Consider the following 24,166-nt stretch of genomic DNA (forward strand, 5'->3'; position numbering starts at 1 on the left):
GAAATTCCAAAAAACTTCTGGATCACAGTGAAATCATGACTGGGAAGTCTTGAAGGAGGTTTGCTTCAGTACTCTGTGACAAGGGACGAATTCAACTGTGGCGTGCTTACTTCCTCCACCTAAAAGGTCACCTGTCCTACTGCTCTGGTTGTACGAAATTACTTGGGTATAGGTACAATCACAGTCAACATCTTATAAAAAGATTACACAGATGCCAATCTGCATATGAAACAGTGTGACAACATGTTTAGTACTGAATGAAATAATGTTCACAGTCTCGTGCTGGTTTGGAATTGGAACATATTTATTAATTTATATTATTTAAAACATTCTTTTTTACACAAATGCACTCATTAAAGATAGAACATTCTGTATGGCTGAAAAAATAAAAGGATCCTTAGCAATTAATTTTTAAAATGGGATACATATGTATCTAATGCATGTATGCATAATATTTATATAAGTTCATGTGTATACCTTTATTATATATGCAGATTTTAACATGGGTATTCAGTAATGACATAGTGGCTTCAGTTCAAATAGCATGAGCATATTACATCTGAAAGCACAGACTAGAGCAAAATACAGTATTTGGTCTTATAAACCTGAGAAAATATTCCAGTTAAAAGGAAATGAGGAGCCAAAGCTTTTCAGCATTTGGAAAATGCAACATATCATGTAGCTAATTTACTCTGCACAAATGAGCAGCATTTCCTAGAGGGCAGGGCCTCTCTCTAGGCTAAAACATGCACAGATTAGACCAAGCTTGCATTTATGAGAAGGCAAATTCATTTAGAAAAACATTATTTTTTCCTTGTATAAAGAAGACAACCCCTGGAATGCTTCTCATGGTGCTATTTGTCTACTGAATACAGGGATTTTCCTGCGCGCAAAGAAAGGATGTCTTCTACTTTCATTATGCATGCTCTTTGCTGTGCTGGGAGTCAGGAGCTAAGCAGTGTATTTCACTGCTGCTCCGGCCCTGGCCCCCGAGGCACTCGAGGAGATCCTGAGAACCTGTCAGCTCCTTGGGGGATGCTGCCGAGATGAGGGGCCAGTTTTGCAGCCTAGCACGGATATAATAAAAACGGAACAGCAATGTGGAATTCTTTGGAGAGCAAATTGGATAAGCTGGCCCTGATGACAGCAGAGATTTGTGCCTCCAGCATGTGTTACAGCCATGCTGCCCTGCAGCGAGGAAGGCAGGGACCTGCTCTTCACCCAAATATGCATGAGTTGCTCAGCATGGCTGCCCTGAGGAGCTGCCCAAACGAGGGGGTGCAGCTTCCACTTTGCCCTCTGTTGAGAAAAGCACACAAGGGATGATCAGCTCCTCCCTCCACGACTTCAGAGCTCTGCTGACAAGAAAATTAAAGCGTCAATGCTTCAGTTTGGCAAAGCTTTGGCTAGGCACCAGGAGAACGATGCTTCCCACAAAGCAAGGCCTCCTTTACCCTTTCCCTGCAGGTTTTGTGCGGAAAATGTGTTTCTTTATGTAAAAGTAAACCTAGATTAACTTTTGGGAAAAAAATGAGATTGTGCAGGGTTAATAGCTGTCTATTTCAGACAGGAAGATGAACTGAAACATGCTGAAAGTGAATACATGTATAAGAATTTCTTCAGGGTATACAGCCCTCTATGGCAGATTGTTGTGCCAGGCTGTGTGTAGGACTGCGCCTGCTGAGGCTGTGCTTTTCTCAGTTTTATTTTCAGTAGCATCCATAGAAAATCTTTGCCAAACCAGCCTGTGGTGCCAACTGATTTGCTGTGTATGGCCTGAGGTGCTGGGCTATCAAGGGTTTTGTTTAGGCACAGGGAGGAGAAAAACTTTGTTTTGGGTCATGCACAGCATCCCCGGATCCTCTCATTTCTCTGAGCTTTCAGGAAATGAACCTCTTGGTCTTGGGTTGTGTCACCTGTAATGAGAAGAGCAGCTCAAAATGCAGGCAAGACATTCACATGCTTGTGCCTAGCACAGAAAGAATATTTTCAACATGAGCCAAAGGATTCAGGTATTTCATTCAGGAAGACAGAACTCAGATTTGGGTACCTGGCACTGCCAGCACCTTTTTGAAAGCCATGAAACAGCCTTGCGAGTAGAAAACAGCCATGAAATTGCCTTGTCAGTACTTCATGCGAGTTTAAACATGGAAGTGATAAGTGTAGGATGTGACAGATGGGCATCAAAGTATACACTTTTAGGCCAAGTACACATGGGGCCAAGTGCTACATGGGGCAGCACCAGGGAGATGACTGAAGATTAAACATCCTCAAAGTTTCCTAAATTGCGTGGGCACCAGAGTGGACTGAAACACCCAAGTATTTACACCCCACGTTTATGACTTAATCTCAGTTTCAGAGCCTCAATGTTCTGCCTACCTATGGAAGCAGAATGAAACTCACTAAGATTTTTATTTTCCTATAGGGATTTTCTGGCTGGAAAAGGGAAGAAAAATCAAATGTGCTGCAGTATATTATGTAACTTGTTTTTTCTTTATCTTTTTTTTTCTTTTCTTTTCTTTTTGTCCCAGATGAAAAAGTGTTGATTCTTTCCTTTTTCACAGGCTGGCTTCCCAGCTGCTGACTTCCCCACTTTTATTACAAAGCTCTGCCACTTTAATTTGATTCTTTCTCTGTGCTACATAATTCTCTCACTTTGTGAAGTTTTTTCCAAGTGGACTTCATTCTCTTTAAATGAATCGACTGCTTTCAGCTTTAACCCGATCAAAGCTGTGATTGTGTGTAGTTTACCTGCAGCATGAAGAGGAAAAAATCAGTTTGCTTGGTAGAGATCTGAGGAGATCATTTAGCCTGGACTGTCTCTACCCCCAGGACTTCCCTAGGTAAGACTGCTGACAAGTGGAACATCACTTTATTTACTCATCTGCATTTTTTCTTCTGTCTGTTTTAATACTATCTGTCAAGGTTATAAACTACTATCCTGAGATGTGCTTTGTTTGCTGCTGCAAATGGTTACAGGTTCTGCAACACCCTGCACTATTTCTTCATTCCTTACAGACACAAGGTGGTACTTTTTTTTCCAACAGTTGTGCTGTTTTTTAGCTGAGAGCTTTCCATTAACACAGCTGCTTTCTGTGCAGCTACAAACATTTGAAAGCATAAGGCTTATGTATAGCAGCCAGAGCCACTTGCGAGAGGTGCTTCATGGCCCATTAACAAAGCTGTCATATATGGCTTGCCTTTAATTAAATATTGATAGGGATTTAGTCTTGGTGTAACATTTCAGGATAATATGGAAAAATCCTTTTAATCTGCATAACAGATCAACGTGCCACTACACCCCTATACTTCTGCCTGGCTGAAGATGACATACACAAAATGAGAAGGCCACTCAGCTTCCAGTGCCAGCTGAATCCCTACTGTCATCACTAACACCATAATTAAGGATGCCAGTTAACGTCAATGGCAGTTTATATGAATGGAGGCTTATCCAGTATGGGATTTTCATTCCCACGATGAAAATCACCAACCTGTTTCACAACAGTTTATCAATATAGTGTTTTTTTTTCCTGAGTTTGAATCTATTTTTGAAAAAATTAAGACATCTGCAAAAGTCTCACAGCTCAATATTGACCTTATGCAATTCAATAAATAAAGTTTTCCAATTGAACGGTTATCATCCTGAGAATTTCATTGCATGCTGCCCACTCCCTTGTCTACCCAAAAGATTGCACATCTCTGGAATGCTTGCCTGTAAGTTGTCTTTGTGTGCAATCACCAAAATTGCCGAAGGGTTTTAAGTGCCTTAGATGGCCAATGCCGTTGTGTATAAGAAAGACAGGTAACTACTTTTTTTAAGCTGTAGCCTTTGTATTTAGAGATTATTTCACTTTTAGCCCCGCCTTTTTCCATTAGCCTTTTAATAAGTACTTGTAACTAGTGAACTCTAAACTTCCTTTTACTGCTCAAATAAGAAAAAAAGAAAAAAAAGATAATGTGCTGACTGTCAATTTGAGTGCAGTATTTAAGACTTCTTTTCAGTTTTTAAGAACACATTTCAGGCTCAGGAGACATTCCACAGAATCAGCAAATTCTGACAAGTATGAATGATTCACTTACACTGTATTTTTCTATTGTGTGGTGCTCCTTTCTTCTGATACTCAATTTTACAGGCAAAATTGTCTTTGAAGAGTACAAATGAGTGTCTACCTGGATATACAACAATCTGTATTGCAACATTGTGTGAATAGATTAGACTACTTCTAACATGGATTTCTTCTGAATTTAGTTTTCTTCACCACATTCAATATTACTTACATATTTTTTTTTCTGAATTGACAGAGAATGTAATGCAATAAAAACATTAACACGCTTTATTCTATCACTTAGAGCATTTTTATTCCCTTCATACCTCATCCATAAGAACAGTATACTTTTCACACCTCCCTTCTTCCACCGAGGAGCCTAGTCTATTTAAAGAGACAATCTTTAATGCCATGGTCAATGGACTCTTTTTCTTTGTGCACTTACCATGTGGTTTTCAGTTGTATGGAATGAAAGAATCCTATAGCATTGGATCTTCTTCCAGGATCTAAGCACTGGCTGGAGTCAAATCCAGCTCTGAAGGTGTTTTCTTCTAGCCGGGCTTATATTGATAACAAGAGCACTTCAATTATCAGGGAAACTCCTTCCAGCACTCAGTTCTGAGTTTTTAGTTTGTGGAATCCTGTCCTAAGATAGAAAAAGTCATTACTTTATTGTCAAATCCTTGAACAATGGGTAGTCTTTGTAATTGTTTCCAAACACTCTCACATTTGTGCTCTGGAGTTATACAGAAGGGAAAAAAAAATAGAAACCCAAACTGAAATTAAACTAATCCAAAGTAGAACCGCCATCACCAAAATACAAGATGCTCCAAGCAACAAAGAAAATGGAGCAAATGAATAAGTGGTAGTTAAGCATTAGTTTTTGTTGGAGAATGGTTTGGAGAACAAGCATGACATGAACATATCTAATAATTCTGCAAGGCATAATGGTAAGGTTGGTCTATTTGGCAGCTATTGCAGAGCAAGAAAGCTGAAACTCATAGGAAGGAAAATAAGTGGTAGCAAATTCTCCAAGAATCACAGAATCCCACCTATTCTACAAAAACAAACTCTATTCAGTGATGCTGAATTGTACCTTTAAAGTAGAAGATTTTTCAGCAAGAAAGGATAAATGTTACAGCTTCAAGAATGTATTTATTACTGCAGCAACAAGAGAAGGCTGTGCCAGTGGAACTCTGATATGTTCACTCTTCTGAAACCAAATAATGGGATCATGTATTGTGTCTTTGCAGGAAGTATTTGAGCATATGTAACATTTACTAATCCGTCTTTGTCATCCTCAAACATATATGGGATAGATAAAAAATTTCCCTATTCTGTACGCGTAGAATTGAAATGTAGGCTAGATTAAGAGACTTGCCCAAGGGCATAGAGGAAGTCTGAGTCTAACCATTGCTCTTGTCAACTGAAGCACCATTTATCAGGTTGCTGATTAAGTGGAGGCTCCTACATTCTATTATTGGTGATGCTGGTCTGACAAGAAGGATGCATTAGTCCTGGTAAGGTGGCATACAAATGAACCATGTTAATTTAGGTACTATTAGAAACACAAGACAGAAGGAAAAAAATCAATGCTTTGTTTTATAGTAAAGAAAAAATCAATAAGGAAAGAAATGCTTTTTTTTCTAGTATCTCAGAAAATGTGCTGGACAATAGGGAATAGTTAGAGCAGATTAAAACTATTTAATATAAGTTGGTGGTGTCCTTTTAGAAAACAATGGTCTAGAGCTGACATTCTGTAATAAAAACCTGAGTAATATCCAAAAGTAAAAATTTGTGAGAAAGAAATAATATCAAGTACAGGCTGTTATTTTTTTAATTAAACTCGTAGCCAGCTGCAGTGAATCTGTGAAAATTGCAGAAAAGATGCTAACAAATAGAATTCAAAAATAAACATGTACAGCAAATGAGATGCCACATGTAATCCCCCAAACCATGAGGCAGGTTTACGTAAGAAACCTGACAGAGGTTCATTTCTAGTGTTGTTTTTCTGTCTCTGACAGTAGCTCATGGCAGATAGCAAGGGAAAAAAATGTAAAAACAGGACAGAAATGGAATAAAGTTTTCATGGTGTTCACTGTTGCTCTTGGCAGTCTGCAGTTTAGAGACTTCCTAAACCAGAGGTTGCATCTGGGCCATCCTATTTAATAACCTTTGACATTTCTTTCATAATTTTTAACTGCTCTTTAAACACGAAATATTCTGTAGAAATTGACTCCACCATATAGGTATGTATTATATAAAAAAAACGTGGTTTGGGTTCACTTTAAACTTGCTCAAACTTGTTTTAAACTTGATCATTGGGTGTCCCTACTTCCTCTAGCACAACAAATGCAGAAAAATTGTTCCCTTACTCTTCCTCATATTGTTACATAGTTATCTGGCAGATTTCTGTTTCCCCTTGCTCTCTGTCATCTTTGATATTTACTTTCCCTCAAATTCAAATCATTCAATACCTTTAAATATCATTTTGCTCTTCTTTGCATCTTCACAGGTACATTTGGTCAGAACCATACAAAACATTCAAGATGTAAATTTATGCAGTGCCATGATGATAGTCTCCTATTTGCTTTCTACTTTTCCCTAATAGTTCCTAATATTTCTTTTTTTTTTCTTTTTGACTGTCAGTTAGCCTGGGGCACTAGATTTCAAACTATGTCTGTATACCTAATGTTAAGTCTGTCAGCTGTTTAACTTTTTTTTTTTTTAAACATTGATTGTCATATTATATGAAGCTTTGTTATTCCTCTTTTCACCCCGTTTCCAGATCCTTTCATATTATGGTTAAAGAAAAAAAAAAAAAAAAAGAAGAAGAAGAAGAAATTAAAAAAAAAAAAAAAGCTGACTCTGGGGAATTCTACCACTCCTATCTGTCCATGGAAAAAACAGGTTCTTTGTTTCCCACCTTCCAGATAGTTTTCTGTACATGAGGGGATCTTTCTCCTGAATCACAACAATTCAATTTTTAGTGTCTTTTGGTGAAAGGCTTTGTCTAAAGTTTTACGTAAAACTGCAATTTAGTCCATTTCACTAGCTGGGTCATTCTTCACCATATTTTCAGTGACTTAAGAATTTTAAGAAATTTGTGATGCATGGTTCATTCCTTGCTGTAACATATTTGCCATGAGTTTATAAATTCGTCTATGTTTTATGGCCTCACCAAATTTGCATGTCAGCCAAATGAAAGTTGTTGATTTACAAGTACTTATTATTTCATAAGAAATGCTTCCTTCTCAGACATATTAAAGTCTTCTAGGAAAGACTTTTATAAGATCTCTTTCCTCTTGATTATTGGGTCACATTTATCCCCATACTTGTTGATTTCCTCAAAGAACACCAACAGGTTTGTGAAGCGTAAATGTCTTGCTTGACTCTCCTATAATATATTATTTTCTTCATATGCCTACTATTTTTATTCATCATTATTTTTCAGCCAATATGTATAAGTCAGATTTTCTTCTATAGATTTTCGCACTACAGATGTCATACTTTTCTGTAACTACTATCTCTGGAACCCCATGAAACCCTTAAATCAGTTGATGTTACATTCTTCTGATAACAAGGCTGATGTGAGAAATTGCACATTACTGTTCTATTTCAGTATTAAGCTAGATATCTTGGAAGAATCCTGAGAAATCATTGCTGATTTTTATGTCAATTTTATTTTAAAACCTTCAATTTGAGACACATGCTTTGACGCACCACTGTAAAGAAAGATTCTCGCACAGCGAACAGACACAAAGAATTCATTTAGCTTCCCTGTTATGGCCTTGTTTCCTCCAAGAGCTCCTCATGTAGTTTGTTTCAAAGAGATGGCTAGGTTTCTTCTTCCCTTGCAAAACTAAAGTATGTTATTCTTCAGTGACAGGAATCAAAGAACAGAATATGTTGGGTAATATTTTCTGGTCGGTACCAAGAACATATGTGTACTGACACACACACACGATCTTGGGCTGCATTTTGGATACTGTGGAAGAGAAGCCCATACACTCAAAGAACAGTGGAAGAGAAAAGGTCTGGTAGGTCTATTCTGAGCAAGAAGTGAAAGCAAAAAGAAGTGACTTTTCTCCTCCAAATCAAAGCCTCAGAAGAGCATCCCAGATATTTCAACAGTCTTAGCAGTTATGATACGTACCAGTTGTGACTATGCTTTACTGGTGTAGTCCTTTTGAAGGTGGAACAAAATAAGCATGCAAGGACAAGGCTGTGTTTGTGATGTACTTTATTTGAAGGCAGTCCTTTGGGAAACAGGTAAATTCTCTAACTTCCTGTTTGCTGTATAGCTTTTAAATAGTTTCGTACACAGTTAAAAAGTCTGACAGATTTTTGTTTTGTTTTTATTTTTCACCTGGGATTTTAAGATTGATACAGGCTGCCTGTATTCTGCACTCTGCCAGATGGAAATTTTTTGATGAGAGTTTCTGTTAAGCAGTACCCCTTGAGGGAAACTGGACGTAGCTATGGGAGTGTAGCTGCTTCACTGGAATTTTCAAAGGGGGCAATTGGGCAGCAGGACAATAACTGTTATCCAGTGGCTGAGCCAATTCAATAGGATGCAGGAAATTCCCACGTCTATGCTTTTGCCACGTCTATGCCAGTGAGTCATTCCCATTGGGTGATCTTTGATGGATGTATTTCTTTCTCCACACTTATGTAAATAATCCTTGATCTGGAGAGAGATGTTGAGATCTATAAATCATAGATACTGGGCTAGGCAATATAAGATGCAGCACTGAGAATGCTACTGGAATAACCGTGGCTTTTGGGAATGAAAGTTAGATATTCTGGGCTCTTTATCATCAAATACAATTTAATATGAATTATTTAATTTGAGCACAATTCAACTTTCTACTCCTTAAAAAGAATGGAAAATCACTTTACTTATCATATGTCAGTGATCCAGAAACACTTCAGAAGTCTCTCTCAGATGTCTTCTCCCTCCTGAACACACCCGTTCATATTCTAACTCATAGTGTGATGATCTCAAACGTAAGTCTAAATCGAGAAAATCTAAAATCTCTGAAAGAAGATTGGGATAGTTCAGTAAATGTTCTAACCATACTTTACTATGGATCTGCAAACACAGTGTAATGATGTTGAAATTCCAACCCAACCCATCCCCAAAACCTGCCACTGACTCTCTGAATTCTTCCCTGCTGTTCTCCTTGGCAGGCCACTTACTGCACTGCCAGAGCAATTCTGCAGGCAGAGCTGAGATATCTTTTATTTTTCATTCCAATGAGCCTTTATTGTGAGGGGGCAGGAACAGATCAGACGAAGGAAGAGGATTTATTGGCTTGGGTTTTGTGTGTACTTTTTTATTTTATTTTTATAGTGTGCAGTTCTGGGATGACATATACCCCTTTAGGTCTATTTTCCAGATTCTTCTTATATGCTTATAGTTAAAATGAATCATTATTTCTTTATGCTAGTTCTTTTCTGAGTATGTAAAACCCAAGTTTCGTCCCCCCCTGAAAGTTGGATACAGTGTTCCAGTTTTGCCTGTGTCACTACTACATTCTGTCCCTGATGCAGCATCAGTGCTGTTTGCAATATATTGCATATATCTGTGACGAGAAATTTGACCTGAGGCTCGTCATCAAGCTCCTACAGCCTTGATATAATCGACTGTTTGGCTTTTGACAGCCCTCTTCAGCAATTGTATTAATTAACCCTGTGGACTGAGGGATCCTCACTCCAGCACAACACTAAATTTCTCCCCTCTGGACAAAAAAATTAATGGATCATTTAAAGCAGGTTTCTTCCTGAATCACCTACTGAAACCTCTGTTGAAGATGAAGAAGAATTGTGGTACCTATTTGCCATAAACTCAACAACCAAATAATAAAACACTTCTAATACATCAAGAGCCCTTGACTGTCCAGCTGCCAACTGGCAAGTAAAAGAGTAACGTATCTACCCATGTGGCTTCTTTATCCTGTGGCGTGTTTGGCAATCTTAAATTATTATAGTGGTTTCACACCAGTAGGTTGCTCAGCACCACCATGCCACTCTCTCACTCCAACTCCTCAAAAAGGCCGGGGGAGAAAATATGTTGAAAAAAGTCAAGGGTTGAGATAAGGGCAAGGAGATCCCTCACCAAGTACTGCAACAGGCAAAACAGACTCAGCATAGGGAGATTAATATACTTTCTTGCCTATCACTCACAGACTAGAACAGTGAGAAAATGAAAGCAAACTAAAAACACCTCCTCCCCACAAGTGGCGCAGGGGAACAGGGAATGGGGGCTGCGGTCAGTCCCTGACCCCTCGTCTCCGCCGCTCCTTCTCGGTCACTCCCTGCCCCTGCTCCAGGTGGGGTCCCTCCCACGGGATGCCGTCCTTCCCAAACTGATCCGGCATGGGCTTCCCACAGGCAGCAGCTCTTCAAGGACTGCTCCAGATACGGGTCCTTACCACGGGGTCCATCCATCCCCCAGGAGCAAACTGCTCCAGCACGGGTCCCCCACGGGCAGCAGCTCCCCCCAGACCCCCTGCTCCTGCGTGGGCTCCTCTCCACGGGCTGCAGCTCCGGCCTGGGGCCTGCTCCTGCAGGTGCTCTCCATGGGCCGCAGCCTCCTCCAGGCCACATCCACCTGCTCCACCGGGGGCTCCTCCACGGGCTGCAGCGTGGAGATCTGCTCCATGTGGGACCCATGGGCTGCAGGGGGACAGCCTGCTCCACCAGGGGCCTCTCCACAGGCTGCAGGGGAACTGCTGCTCTGTAGCACCTCCTGCCCTCCTACTGCACTGACCTTGAGGTCTGCAGTTTCTCACACCCAGGTGCTGTGGTGCAGCAGTTTTTTTTCCCTTCCTTAAATCTGCTCTCCCAGAGGTCCAACAGGGTTGCTCCCTGGCTCAGCCCTGGCCAGCAGCAGGTCCCTTTTGGAGCTGGGCTGGAGCTGACTATGATCTGACTGGGCTCTACTCACAGAAGCCACCCTGCAGACCCTTGCTACCAAAACCATGCCACGTAAAATTAATACAATCATAAAGCTTGAGGGCAAAATGGTATTCTTTAATTTGAACCCAAGTTCCTGGCAAATTAATATCTGTCAGGTACACATCAAAGTAGAGTAGGTTGATAGTGTAATCTGAGTATTGCAGCACAAAAGACTATAGAAATTAAATTACAGTTGTGATATGTGCAATGCAGACTCTGAAGTGCAATATACAACACCAAACCCGGAAACCAATCGTATGAACTAAGGCAGCAAAGGAAGCCGTGAACATATTCTCATTAAATTTTGCTTCTATCAAAAGCCCGAGTCAACCTGTCAAAGAAATCCCATTAGAACCAAAGCAAGAGCCTAGATACAGACCCAGTGAACTACTACTGAAGTTTTGCCTCTGCTCCAGGGACTTTCTTCCATCTACAATTCACCATGGATTTGTTTAACAGCAGGAACTGTTTGTTTAAGACCTCAGGTGTGCTTGATATTTTCTTTTGCAAAAGCAGATATAACCTTCTCCATTTTTCTAAAGAAAAATTAATCCCAACTGAGAAAAAAAAGCACTGGAGAAAGAAGGATTTTTTTTCCTTCCTTTATCTCATTCAATTCTGCTTAATTGAAAAAGTAAAAAAGTTCTGAGAGCCTATTCTTACACGTTTACACCTTACTTACAGCATCACTGGGAAAAAAAAAAGTTTTAAAATAAACTCCAGGCAAAAGACTTTGAGGAAGAGAGTTGCAAGCCTGTGCCATAATCAGCTATGTCACTTCTGTGAAAGGCCCAAAAGTGTTTTTCACTAGGCTTTTACCCAAAGACAGCTAGCTAATATTAATAACATTCATACTCTGGGAGAAATGCAGCCTAGGGGTCTGAGCTATAAAGGCTCCGGTCACCTGCAGCTCTGATCAACTTCAATGGGAAGTAGATATCTCTGTAGATCAGAATTTACTGTAACAGAAATTCAGCCTGAGGATAAAATGAGATTTTTTAAAGAAATTTAACTTACAGAGAGAAATGTGACTGGTTAAGGTGGCTGCAGGTTGCGTGTCAGGGGGTCTCTCCAAAGGCCCCAGCTAGCGTTTGATGGGAGTGGTGGCAAGGAATCTAACATTGTGACTACAACTCATCTCAATTATTCCTCTCCTTAATTAAAAAAAAAAAAAAAAAGCAATCGTAAATGATTGATTTCCATCTGATACAGGGGAAAATGAAACCCCAACAGAATATCAGACATAAAACAGTGAATGGTATGATAGCTTTATCTTTAGGGAATAACTGGTTCCCAGTTCTTTGAATGATCCTTATGTAGAAGTTAGTGGTGTGAAACAAAACCTAATTTCTTGAATAAAAGTTCTAGAATTCATCCCAATAGTCCATGAAAATTGTGAATGTGCAAATAAACATCTGTTCTCAAATCTGTCAGGAAATAGAAATTTAACTGGAGCATTGTAATAAAAGGAAGACAAAAGATGACATGAGGACAAAGAACTCTAATTATTTAAGTTTCAGAAATCAAACAGCTAGTGGAACAAAGCTCATTTCAACGTCAACACCTAGATTGCTTTCTCAGCTGGTAGCTATTTTGCAGAAAATAGTGATGGGGGCTGAACTGCAGTTAAGAACCAAGGAAAAGAACTGGACAGTGTGCTTTTAGTGTATGGTAAGGGCTAAATTTTCAGAAGTCCTGGACATTCGTTTGTTTCCCCCGTGACACTAATTGCCATTTTTTTCAGAGCAGTTAAGTGCCCAGTAGGCTCAGGTCCCTTGACAATCTTGTTCACTGCTATCCTAGCTACCTGCTTGGCTAGGTAGGACTGTGGAAAGACTTCCCGAGTCTTATAGCCACCAGATTAACTGATTTGCTTGTTCTTTTTCTCTGCTGCTGCTGCTGTTTTTAGGCAGACCCAGGGTACAGCTCTTTATGAAATTACTGCACTTGTTCTACAGCCTGCGTCTGCTTGAGGAGTCAGTAATTGTGCTAAAGCCTCATTTAATTTTACTAATGGGGAAAGGAAGGTTTTATTTTGAAAACCTTTGAAGTTAAGAATTGAATGTCCTATGAGGATGGCCAAGTTAGGAGTGGTTGGTTCAACCAAACCAATTTATGGCTGATTTGGTGTAATATTCTTAAAGGTCTTCAACAACTGTTTTACTGCTAGAGCAAGACTTGACTTTTAACTTTTTTCAGCTAGAGCTTTGCTGGTTCGTGCTCTATGATAGCCTTTCTACAAACAAGTTAAATAGGCTTGCAGTAGCAGGGGCTGACACCTTGGAGCACAAGGCCCTGTTTATGTGAAATTTTGTTTGGGTCATGTTTAGGGAATACCTTCTAGTTAGGGTTAGATTTCACGGAACTATTAGGATTTGAGCCACGTTTTCTTCCATCTGTTTCTAAGCCCTGAACTGAGCTGTAGGGCAGTGTGAGACGAGATTTGCTTAGTTCTTCTTGCTGGAGATGTTCTGCTTTGAAAGTGGTGATGGCTCCTTCTCCAACAAAATGTGTTATGTGTATTAAACAGAATGGTATCATGTGAGAAATTAATTGCTGGTAGACCAGTGGTCAGGGTATTTTAATGGGAAGATGGGACCATGGGGTTAAATACGCTTAGGCAGGGGAGGGAGTGATCTTGTAGCTTGGCATGGCGCATTCACTCCCTGATCTACTGGTCACCAGTGTCACAGAGGAGATCTTGGCAGCATCTAAGCTCTCCCCTTCTTCATTTATCTTATAACCACCTAATGCAAAAAGTCCATTACTTACAAGACTCTGCCGGAAATAACTCTCTGGCACGACTGTGGATAGCCAGGGAAATTGCTTTGTTTCTTATCTTCTTCCAACAAACAGTAAACTAAAGCAGCACAACCAACTTTCATTATCAAAATTACACAACGTGTCCATTTCGTTCCTGTCAGACCTGGTACCATTAGCACCCTGCTTGCTGCTGTTGTTCTAATGACATCAGTATAGCAAGGTCTGGTGATAACAACTGAACAAGGCATCAAGCTTTCGCATGAATGAACACCTAAATCTTGAACCCATAAAAGGGACCTAGTATATCAGCTATTCAGCTATGAACTCAGTATCTTACTAGGGAACAAAGGCAACGTGGAGCAAATGGAGTACTGAGAAGGGAAGAAGAGAGAGAACCGGGAGCTTTGTATTTCCCTCTCAGCTCTGTTACTGACCTGCTGTATGACTTCAGGATGCTCTCCCTTCCCTTCTTTCTTGGTCACTGGAGGATGTGCAGTTCTAGGAATACTAATGCTTTAAGCATTTGTGCAGTGCCTACACATGCCTACACATGGGGGTCCCAGTTTATTGGGGGTCTCTAGGCCCCGTATGCAAACATAGAAAAATAACTTTCATTTGTCTGTTTTCCAGCTCAAGTTTTAGCCCAAAGACTGCATACTCTGTTGTTTTTTTGTTGTTGTTAGTGGTGGTTTTCTTTTCCTCTGCTCTGATAGCTCATAGTCTAAATCATAATTTCTGAGCCATGTAACTTTTTTTCATTAAAAACAGAGAGAAAACTATATCAGCAGCCTCTGTGATTGCAGAACTTACTGAATGTAATCATCTCCAGTAATTAGATCTAAAGACAGAACACTTGGGAATGTGCAATTCATGAAAGTTTCAATGTTACAAATTGTAATTTGTGCAGTTTTTTAAACTATGAAATTATCAAACTTATATGAATGACTTTAAAGGCCTTACTGGGCTTTTAATTTAAAAAAGGACAACAAAATAATCCATTGCATACCTGGTACCGTATAAGAAGTACTTGCTAAGAGGTACAGAGAATTCTATAATAATGTAGGGAAGGGTGATGTTCATAGAATCATAGAATATCCCATGTTGAAAGGGACCCATAAGGATCATCGAGTCCAACTCCTGGCACCACACAGGTCTACCCAAAATTTCAGACCATGTGACTAAGTGCACAGTCCAAACGCTTCTTAAACTCCAACAAGCGTGGTGCATGACTACTTCCCTGGGGAGCCTGTTCCAGTGTGTGACCACCCTCTTGGGAAAGCAAAGGGGTTTGAACAACAGAATTAGCAGAATTTTCTTATAGATTGATATCTTAATAATAGGTTTAAGTTCTGATTGTGTCAAGCATACATTGGGCATTAATGCAGGTGCTGCGTCGTACAGAGTCGCTGGTGTGCAGTAAGGGACAAGGTCACAGCACACCTTCAGTACCAACCAGTAAAAGGCTGTTCTTCTCTACCAAGCCATTTTTGTGAAGCTTTAAGGATTCAATTCCTCTACCAAGCTTGGCTGAGCCTGACCAACAAGTTCAAAAGGAGAGCAACAGGACCCTATGCATGTGCATTATATAGTATATGTCATTGTAAAAGATTCATTCTTTACAAACTACATAGTAATAATGAAACAAAGGAAGGGCAAAAAATAGGAAAAGTTTGAAGATGCACTCTGGAAAGCATTTCACTGAAGCTTTTATATCTAGAGGTGCACGCTCAGCGAGTTTTGGGGATTATCCCCTAAGATGCATGATGTTCTCTGAGTTTGCAAATCATTACATTACAGGATCAGCTGACTGGTGGTAATTTTAATTCTGTAAACTGTAGTGAGAAATGCAGGCTTTCACACACATTACTGTGAATCCCTAAACTTTCAAAGATTTGAATTTGCAATCTTCATTTCAACATATATTTCATTTGCTTCTCCAATACAAATGAAAAAAAAAATCACTTGTGATACAAAGCATTTTACATGTTTGATGATGCAAATGCTGTAGAAGATCGATTTTTTTTTTTTTTTTTTTAGATTTTAAGGGCTTGTCTTTGTGGGACCTGAGTTATAATTACCAACTATCCATGGTCTTATTATACATTAATAACGTTGTCATGAGTATTTGAGTAAGAAAAAACATCTTTTTAAAACATTCTTTTTAATTTCAGATGCATACATATGTATGCATCATTCTGAAAATAACCTATGTTATTTCACAAATAATTTAAAGAAAAACAAATACTAAACCGTATAATTCCTGTTATGGAAGTTTTAAAGAAAATTAAAGAATGAAATTAAATATTGGTTTGAGCTATAATACTAAATCAGTTTTGACAATAAGAGCCTTTATTTTTCATTATCTTCCTGTAGGGTTGAGAAGATTTTTTTTTTATTTCCACTTATTCATTAAGCCTAGTTCAATGTTTAATACCATAACAGTTGAGAAATCTTGTGAAAACTGGAGAGGAAAGTTGTGTTTTTGTCTGGGGGAGCAGGTGGTTGCTTCTTTTTCCTCCAGTAATATTAAAAAACTATGAAAGGATAAGATATACTAATTTAAAATGTCAAACAATATGGAGCAGTGTTTGTTTTTTTTTTCATAAAACCTGTGAAAGCTGATGATTCTTCTATTGAAATTTACTGTGAGCACAAATGTATCTAGAGCAACTTGAGTAACAAATAAAATAAGGTAATTATAAATAATAAAGGCAAAAGTTAACACTGATCTGTACTTTCAACTGAATTTCAGATTCCATCGGAATAGAGCTAGGCACAAGCTTTAGAAATACTTCATTCAGTTCTGTAACACAACAATAATGCAAAAACAAAAACCAAAGTGCATCCTTTGGTTTGCAAAGGGAAAGAATGAGGTATACTGTTAATACTATGTTTATAGAAAATACTCTATTTAAATGTTCCATGCTATTTTGTACATGCCCACGCATATGTACATACAAACATGCTTTGTTACCTCTTTTCAAGCAAAAATGCAGTAACATCAAATAAGCTTGTGAGCTATTATTAAAATTAAATTTCCCCTGGGCAACTAAAATTGGGGTGAAAATAGGCGCATGAAAACCCATTTATAATCACTCTTGTGTCCCGTAATTACAAGCACAAAATATTGTGCTTTGAATACACAATTATTTTTCCTCAGAATGAGCCCATATGCACAGGTCATTGTTTCAGCTTCTCCTTCTCCCTCTCCAAAGGTTTCACTACTCAATTTTTAATATTATTTAGCTACTGTGGCTAAGATGGTAATAACACTTCTCTAAAGTTTACATTTGCAAAACCTCCATCAGTTTTGCAACAGGCATATAAAAGAAAAGTGATTTAAACCAGCAGAACTTGTACATGTTGTATAAAAAAAAGTAGCATGTATTTCCCTCTCTCTTTAATGATGCATTAATAGGCATAAAGGGAATTGTTGCTGAGTTGGAATATATACATTAGCTTCCTCTGAGCTTAAAGGGGCAGAGAAATTGATCTCACCACAGAAAGAGAGCTTTTCTCTTCATGATTTTACTTGAGCCATGAGTTGTTTTAAACAAAACCAATCTTCATTCCCACAGTTTAGAATAAGCCTTTTTATTATTTTTTTTAATTAAGAATGTGTTTTATTTCTATTTTACCTAGATTTTGCTAAAGTTTACTAGAGACAAATCATAAGGTAAAGGCGGGCTTTTCAGAACTTAAGTCAGTAGCAGCAAAGATCTTTTTTAAAAGACGTTTCATAAACAGATGACTTCTAAAGCTTAAATTTCCCATGGTCTATGGAGATGATTTTTGTATTGCAAGTAAAAATAATAATAAACAATATGCATCTCCAAGCATGTAAAAATTTGATTTGCAGAAGTGTGAGGAGAGTCCTTGTACTGAAGAGCCCACAGTCTAAACGACAAAGGGATTTTTAAGTTTTGTATTCTTGCATGTTAAGCAGAAAAAATAATGTTGTAACATATCATTATATGATGAATAATTTAAAAACAATTAATGACAACAGACAATTGCAACTACAGCTTGTGTGATAATTCTTCAACAACTACTTATCAGTCAACTAAAGAGACGTCAGAGTAGTGAAAAAGAAAGAACTAGAGCAGTGTGTGCACAGTAGCCTTTGAGAAGTGGCATGGCATAAAGAAAATAGAAGAAATAAAAATAAAAAGATGAAAGCTAACCTAGTTTTAAAATAGTTATGGAAGCTTGCTTTTTTTTTTTCTTGAAGAGTTGTTTAAACTGCTTATTTATAATTCAGCCTCTCAAATATACATGAATTGTTAGGGTAATGTGTACCTTGGCTTTGTCTCTGTTTCCAGACTGACTGCTATTTGAAGGCCTTATTTTATACAGCTGGGCTAATACTATTCCACAAATTGCTACCTTTCTAAAGCTGTGATGTGAACCTGCCTGAACAACTGCCACTTTAGCACCACAATAAAAAATACCTTTCATATAACAACTCTCTTCCTTTCAGGAGGAATAATGAAACGAAGCAAAATAAAAAGGAATGATCATCCGTTTCCCCAAGTAGCAAATCTGACAGTGCATATAGCCGGAGGAGTCACTCTTTGGGGATATTTTCTCCCCTATAAAATTCTGGACATTCAGAGATGCTCAGTGGCGTACACATCCTGCTGCACAATTCACCCTGAGCACGCCCCGTACTCACAGTGACACCACATCACCAAAGCCCACCCCGCCATTGCACGGGAACACCTCTCACTCCACAGGCTTGCAGAGGTTCCTCCTTTTTTGTCTCTATGTGTTCTCATTGAACACAGGGGGATACCAGGAGAAACTTCTTTTATTACAGTTGGAAAGATGAGGCATGCTGCCTGCATGAGAGCAGGTGAAGGGAAGCACGCGTTACATGTCCCCTGGTGAATGGAAGCTGCAGGAGGCTGTATGCCTGCATTGGGGTGAGCATGCACATACTCCAGGCCTCACTCTACTCATGTGTTAGGCTAAAGACGGTTGTCTTCAGTGCTCTTAGATGTCCAGATGAAGTGCCTGAATAGCTGTGAGGTTTTGTTTTCATGTGGCTATTAACAGGCAGACAATTGATTTTTAACTTCGTAAAAGATATAGCCTATGTTTGGGGTCTCTTTCTTCACACCAAGGCTACTCATAAAAAAAAAAAAAGTTTTCAAAATTTCAGTATCCCTAACCTTAGAGGGCAGATGTTTAATTAAGTCTCCTGTCTAACTGCCAGCTTTTGCACTCTCTCAAGCCTGGGCTAATGAAAACGGTCATCGTACCAGTTTAACTTAAATCATTCCCTGACACCACCATTTCTATTTCAGCTACTGAAGCCTTTTTGTTTTACCTTTAACTGCTTCCTAGCAGAATTAAGATAAACTAGTGTAGGCTGTTTTAAAAGAAGTTTGATGACTGTATCATGACTGTTTTAGCTAATGCAAGAATCTCAGGCAGACGAACAGAAGGGAAAGTGTCTTGAACAGAGATGCAGAGTTTGATTCTCATCCAGAGATGCAGTTGCTACTGCAGTTGCAGATGCTACTGTTGCCTAGTGGAAGAGCAGAATGGGGAAACCTGGACCTGCATTTCTTATACCACAAGAAGTTGTTAGAAGTGGCCTTGAAGTAAGGGTCTCATGTTTCTCTTTTCTAGTTCAGAACTCACATTGAAGGAAACACCAAACATTTGGTCCACTAGCAGATATGGAAGATTTTGACTATAGTATTCTTAAATTTTATACTATGACACTACAAAGTGGTCAGGTCTCAGTTCTGCAAAGGTCCTACCACTAGGTACCATCCATCACTTGATATATCTATGAAGCAGAATGCACAGAGGCTGAAGTTCAATAAGAAATCTTTAAGATGAAGAGAAGAGGCTATTCACTTCCTACTTGGCCAAGGAGACAAAGATGAGCTGCAGTTTGATCCTCTGAAAGCTCTAAGGGTTTGCCTTTCCTTTCACACAGCAGTATCTTGAACCTTCAGCCCTGGCTGATCTATGTGCTGAATAGTTAGATCAGGGAGAGGCAGAGGTCTCCTACAGAGAGTTCCGAATGCTCATGATCCTTTCAGCCTTCATACCAGAGCTTCACATGGGAACATGTGAAAATGTCAGAACCATAAATTAGCTTTTCCCTCCCCTTCATCAGAAGCAGCGTTACTTTCCCAGGTCCTCTATTTCATTGTCTTGCTCTAGCCACCACTAGCTTCTGCCTGAAAGCAAAGTTTACACACTTGTAAGTGCAAAGTTCAAGTTTTTCTTACAGAATAAGTGATGTTGCATACTGGTTGCTCAGCCCATGTCCTGGTTTAACCTATATCAGGCATAAAGTTACTGTTTAAGAAAAAGCAAAGATTCAATTCATTATTCAGAGGTAATGATAGGATAATTAGAAGACAAATACTTCTTAATGATTATTAGTAGGAAATTAGAAAGGTCTAGCTTAGCTCTATGACATATAGTCTAGAAACTGTATAGCAATCTGGAATTTCATTCTACTAGTGTAACTATTTGGCTTCCTTGCATCCTTCAGAGCTTTAGTCTTGTATCTTAAAGTTTTAGAAGATTAAACCATTATTTGTCTGGTGAATATTCGACTCAGAGATATAAGATGGTGTTAACGGAAATAATTTTGTAAGCTAGGCCAGACTCATAGATGTTCAGAGAACCCAGCTGACAAAGAGTTTAGCACCTGCATCCTCCCATGGAGCAGTTTAAGTGCCTGGGTTTTCACAAGTAACAGTCACTCGTGAAGGTACTTACCAGTGAAACATTAATATCCAGCAAATTTTCATTGCTCTCCTGAGTGCGGATACTGCAGTGCTACAGTTTTAATGAAAACATTTCTGAAAACATTGCCGAGCCTAAAAAATTCTTCTAGTGCCAAGTACTCAGGGGAATCCAGCCATGAGCAGGAGGAGCAGGGCGCCGCAGGCTGCCAGGGATCCACTGCAGCAGCGGGGTCAGCGCACCTGGGACCGCTCTGGAACATCTATACAGCAAAACCCATAAATTATTGCACTGCTATGTCATCTAATGCAGGTTAACAGGGAATAAATAAGCGAGCAAATAAGAAAATAACCTTTTGGGTCCCAAGCCTTTGCCCGGCTCCAGAAGGAAAGCACCATGCTTACAGACCCCTCTCCAGCTTTTCTTTGGCGTTTCCATCCCAGCAGCCGGACTGAAGGCGCTTCAGCCATTATTGCTAAAATAGCCGCTTCTGCCCATTTCCCCTGCAAAAGGGAGAAAACGTTGCCGTGCCGAAGCACCTGCCAGCCGCTGTGAAGCACAACCCCACTTCCCAACTCGCCCATCTCCCCCCCCCCGCACGGCGAGGGAAGGCTGGCGAGGCAGGGCGCCTCACAAAGCTCCCCGACCCCCTTCCATCCCTCTCCCTCCCGTTGCTGCGAGGCCCGGAGCCCCCCGGCCCCCCAAAAAACCCCCAGCCGCCATGTGAGGGAAGCGGGGCCGCGGCGAGCCCGCCCCCAGGGGCGGCGGGGCCTCGGCTCCGGCTGAGGGAGGGAGGGAGGGAGACAAGGAGGGAAGGAAGGAGGGGAGGAAGGAGGGCAGGCAGCCCGCAGCCCCGCCATGGCAGCCGGCCGGGGGGCCCGGAGCCGAGCCCGCAGGTAGGGAGGGAGGCGGCGGCCGGGCTGGGGGCCGCCCGGCGCCCAGCAGAGCCCCCCGAGGGGGCCGGGGCGGTGCTGCCCGGCCCGCCGGAAAGTTTGGGGCAGGGCCCGCGGGGCTCCGGAGGCGGGCGGGGAGGGAAGGAGGAAGGGGGGGGGTGCTCTTAAATGGCTCCGGGGAGCCCTACCTCGGCCGCGGGGCTGCGCCGGCAGCTGGCAGCGCCTTGGCTTCCCGTGGCCGGAGCAGGTATTTTGGTTTGCTTTGCCGGTTGGCGGTGCGGGAGCCGGGAGCGCCGCTAAAGTGCGGAAGGTGCGGGTGAAACGTGCCCCCCTGCAGGAGCTCCGTGGGGCTCTGCCTGGCCTCAGGAGCACGGGAGGAGGAGGAGGAGGAGGAGGAGGAGGAGGAGGTGGAGGCGGTGTGTGCTTGTGCGGGGAGTTGAGGAGCGGGGCGGCTCGGCTCTGCGCGCTTTAACGGGCTCGCTCTTAGTTGTCCGTAAAACAAACGTCCTCCCCGGTGGGTATGAAGCCGAAAAAAAAAAACAAAAAAAAAAACTTCATTCTGAATAAGAGGTTAGTGAAAACCGTCGGGCATGCAGTCAGCAAGCAGGGCTCAACCGGCTGATCTCGGCTCCGGACCGCGCTGCGTTTTGGGGAGCTCCGCTTAATTCGGCGCGTGCCCCCCCCCCGACGTGTGGCCGTAACCCCACGGCGCCCCGATCCTCGGCAGGCCGCCACTGCCCCGGGCTGCGCGTCCTGCTTGTACCGAGCCGAAGACGTCCGTGCCCAGAGCCCTGCAATTTATGAGACATCGCAGAGCCGGGCTGGAGGAGGGATGCAGCACCAGGCTGTTGTTTGCCTCTGGCGTGAGGCGCCGAGGCAGGTTGCGTGTTGTTTGAGATGTTGGAGGCGCGAGGGGGGAGAGAGGCGCGCGAGCTGAAGTGTTCCTAATCGCTCTCTTCCTAGGGACCGTGGATCTGCGGAGCGCTTCCCTCCGATGTGAATGCAGTGTCCCCTGTGGGATGCAGTAGGTGATGCCCAGCTCTACTGCAATGGCAATTGGAGCTCTCTCTAGCTCGCTCCTCGTAACCTGCTGCCTCATGGTTGCCCTCTGTAGCTCCACCATACCCGTGCAAAAACTGGCCAAGGCTCAAGACAAACAGGAGATAAAAGCGAGCCAGGAAAAGAGGGATCACACATCGACAAGGGACAGCCAGACGGGCCCGGGGAAGATGAATGAGATCGGCAGGAGCGGGAGGGAGGAGGGCACCAGGGACTGGAAGAGCAAAGGAAGCAGGACCTACTCGAACAAGGAGTCGTGGACTAAGCAAAAGCAGGCTTGGAATAGCCAGGGCACGGGAGGTAAATCCGGGAGCGTTCAAGTCCAAGAGCAAAGGGACGCGGCTGCCGAGGAGCCTCGGGTGGCTGAAGACTCGTCTCTCCCGGCCGCTGTGGCGAGCGCTACTCCTGAGCCTCCGGAGGAGTATGCCTACCCGGACTACCGCGGGAAGGGCTGCGTGGACGAGAGTGGCTTTGTCTACGCCATCGGGGAGAAGTTTGCGCCGGGTCCCTCCGCCTGCCCCTGCCTTTGCACTGAAGAGGGACCGCTGTGCATACAGCCCGAGTGCCCCAGGCTCCACCCTCGGTGCGTTCATGTGGACACCACACAGTGCTGCCCGCAGTGCAAGGAGAGGAAGAACTACTGTGAGTTTCGGGGGAAAACCTACCAGACCCTGGAGGAGTTCATGGTAAGGGCCGAAGCAGAAAGTCGTTTCGTGGGTCCTTCTGTCACTTGAAGTGACGTGGTGGTCTCAAAATGCTTTCTCGGAGGGTGTTTTGGGCCTCCCCCTCCCCTTTTCATTTCTGTGTTAATGCAACTTCTGCAGTGCTGTAAAATATTCCCCTCAAACATGACCTTTCTTGTTCTGTGATACTGTAACATTTTTAAATGAGGGGGCTGATCTTTATTAATTCCTCTGGTATTTACAGTAAAAAATACTACTGGAAGGGATGCTGCTTGGTGGTGAAGTAGATTTTATGAGAATTTCCAGTATTGCATGTGTTCCCTTAGTCTACTGTTAACAGTGAAACTTCTACCTTGCAGGGGTCAAGCAGGGTTTGGGGAGCTGACTCCCGCTCCTAGTAATCAGACAGTGGTGATACCTTTTTCCTAAGTCATTACTTTTCTCCTTGTTATTTGCTGCTTGAATTGGGCTGCCAAGGTTGTGTAATACTTGGTTTCTGAGAATGGTTATGGGCCTTCTTTTTAGTAAGAGCATGGCTTACAATCTGGATTACAGTGATGCTTAAACAAAGGACTTGAAAAGCTTTGTTTAGAGAAAAGCTTTCAGAGCAGGGCCTTTTAAGCATCACTGTGCAAGGTCATTATTGTTGAAAACGCAACTTATTACGTTGTACTGAAAAGTTCAAGAGTTGGGGCCAATTTCCTGGTTGCTTATCTTGACTCTTTCCCTTTTGTATTTTATAGTGGCTGAGATCTGCAGGCAGGCTCTAAGAATGTGCTTGGGAATGACTGTTAGATACGGGTCTGATTCAAAACCCCAGTGTGAACACACCTGAGATTTTAGAATTGAATAGGTTGAGGGGAGTGTGAAATCTAATTCAGAGCTCCGGCAGCTTGAGCCCCTTGCAAGGTGGAGAAAAAGAAAGTGCATTAGTGAAGGCCATAAATAAGTTACCACCTCTGTTCTCTGTGGTACTTACGTGTTCTTAGAAACTTAGTTCAATTTGTAATGTCTTTCCACATTCTTCAACCTGCTGAGAAAT

At 41.6% G+C, this 24,166-nt stretch overlaps 1 protein-coding gene and 1 long non-coding RNA gene across 4 annotated transcripts in view; one reads left to right on the plus strand and one right to left on the minus strand.

The window, feature by feature from the left end:
- Positions 1-284: 284 nt before the first annotated feature.
- LOC118251056 (uncharacterized) lies at positions 285-21,740 on the minus strand. Of its 2 annotated transcripts, XR_004779641.1 has the most exons (5): positions 21,571-21,721; positions 20,842-20,992; positions 20,523-20,751; positions 4,492-4,692; positions 285-1,916 (listed from the first exon to the last, which is right to left on the minus strand). It is a non-coding gene; the product is annotated as an uncharacterized LOC118251056 (long non-coding RNA). The 2 variants fall into 2 exon arrangements; XR_004779642.1 differs by lacking the exons at positions 285-1,916; positions 4,492-4,692 and adding an exon at positions 17,354-19,972 and having other exon boundaries at positions 21,571-21,740.
- VWC2 (von Willebrand factor C domain containing 2) overlaps positions 21,262-24,166 on the plus strand; it is a 56,725-nt gene continuing 53,820 nt past the window's right edge. Inside the window, exons 1-2 of one of the 2 annotated variants that reach the window (XM_035552801.2) lie at positions 21,262-21,385; positions 22,346-23,127. In XM_035552801.2, coding sequence (XP_035408694.1) covers positions 22,414-23,127 — 714 coding nt within the window. In that variant the 5' untranslated portion in view covers positions 21,262-21,385; positions 22,346-22,413. Of the gene's footprint in view, positions 21,386-21,518; positions 21,630-22,345; positions 23,128-24,166 lie in introns of those variants that run through there. The other variant, XM_035552802.2, reaches the window with a different exon arrangement.

The sequence above is a fragment of the Cygnus atratus genome, chromosome 2, assembly GCF_013377495.2.
Source record: "Cygnus atratus isolate AKBS03 ecotype Queensland, Australia chromosome 2, CAtr_DNAZoo_HiC_assembly, whole genome shotgun sequence".
Classification (NCBI taxonomy): domain Eukaryota; kingdom Metazoa; phylum Chordata; class Aves; order Anseriformes; family Anatidae; genus Cygnus; species Cygnus atratus.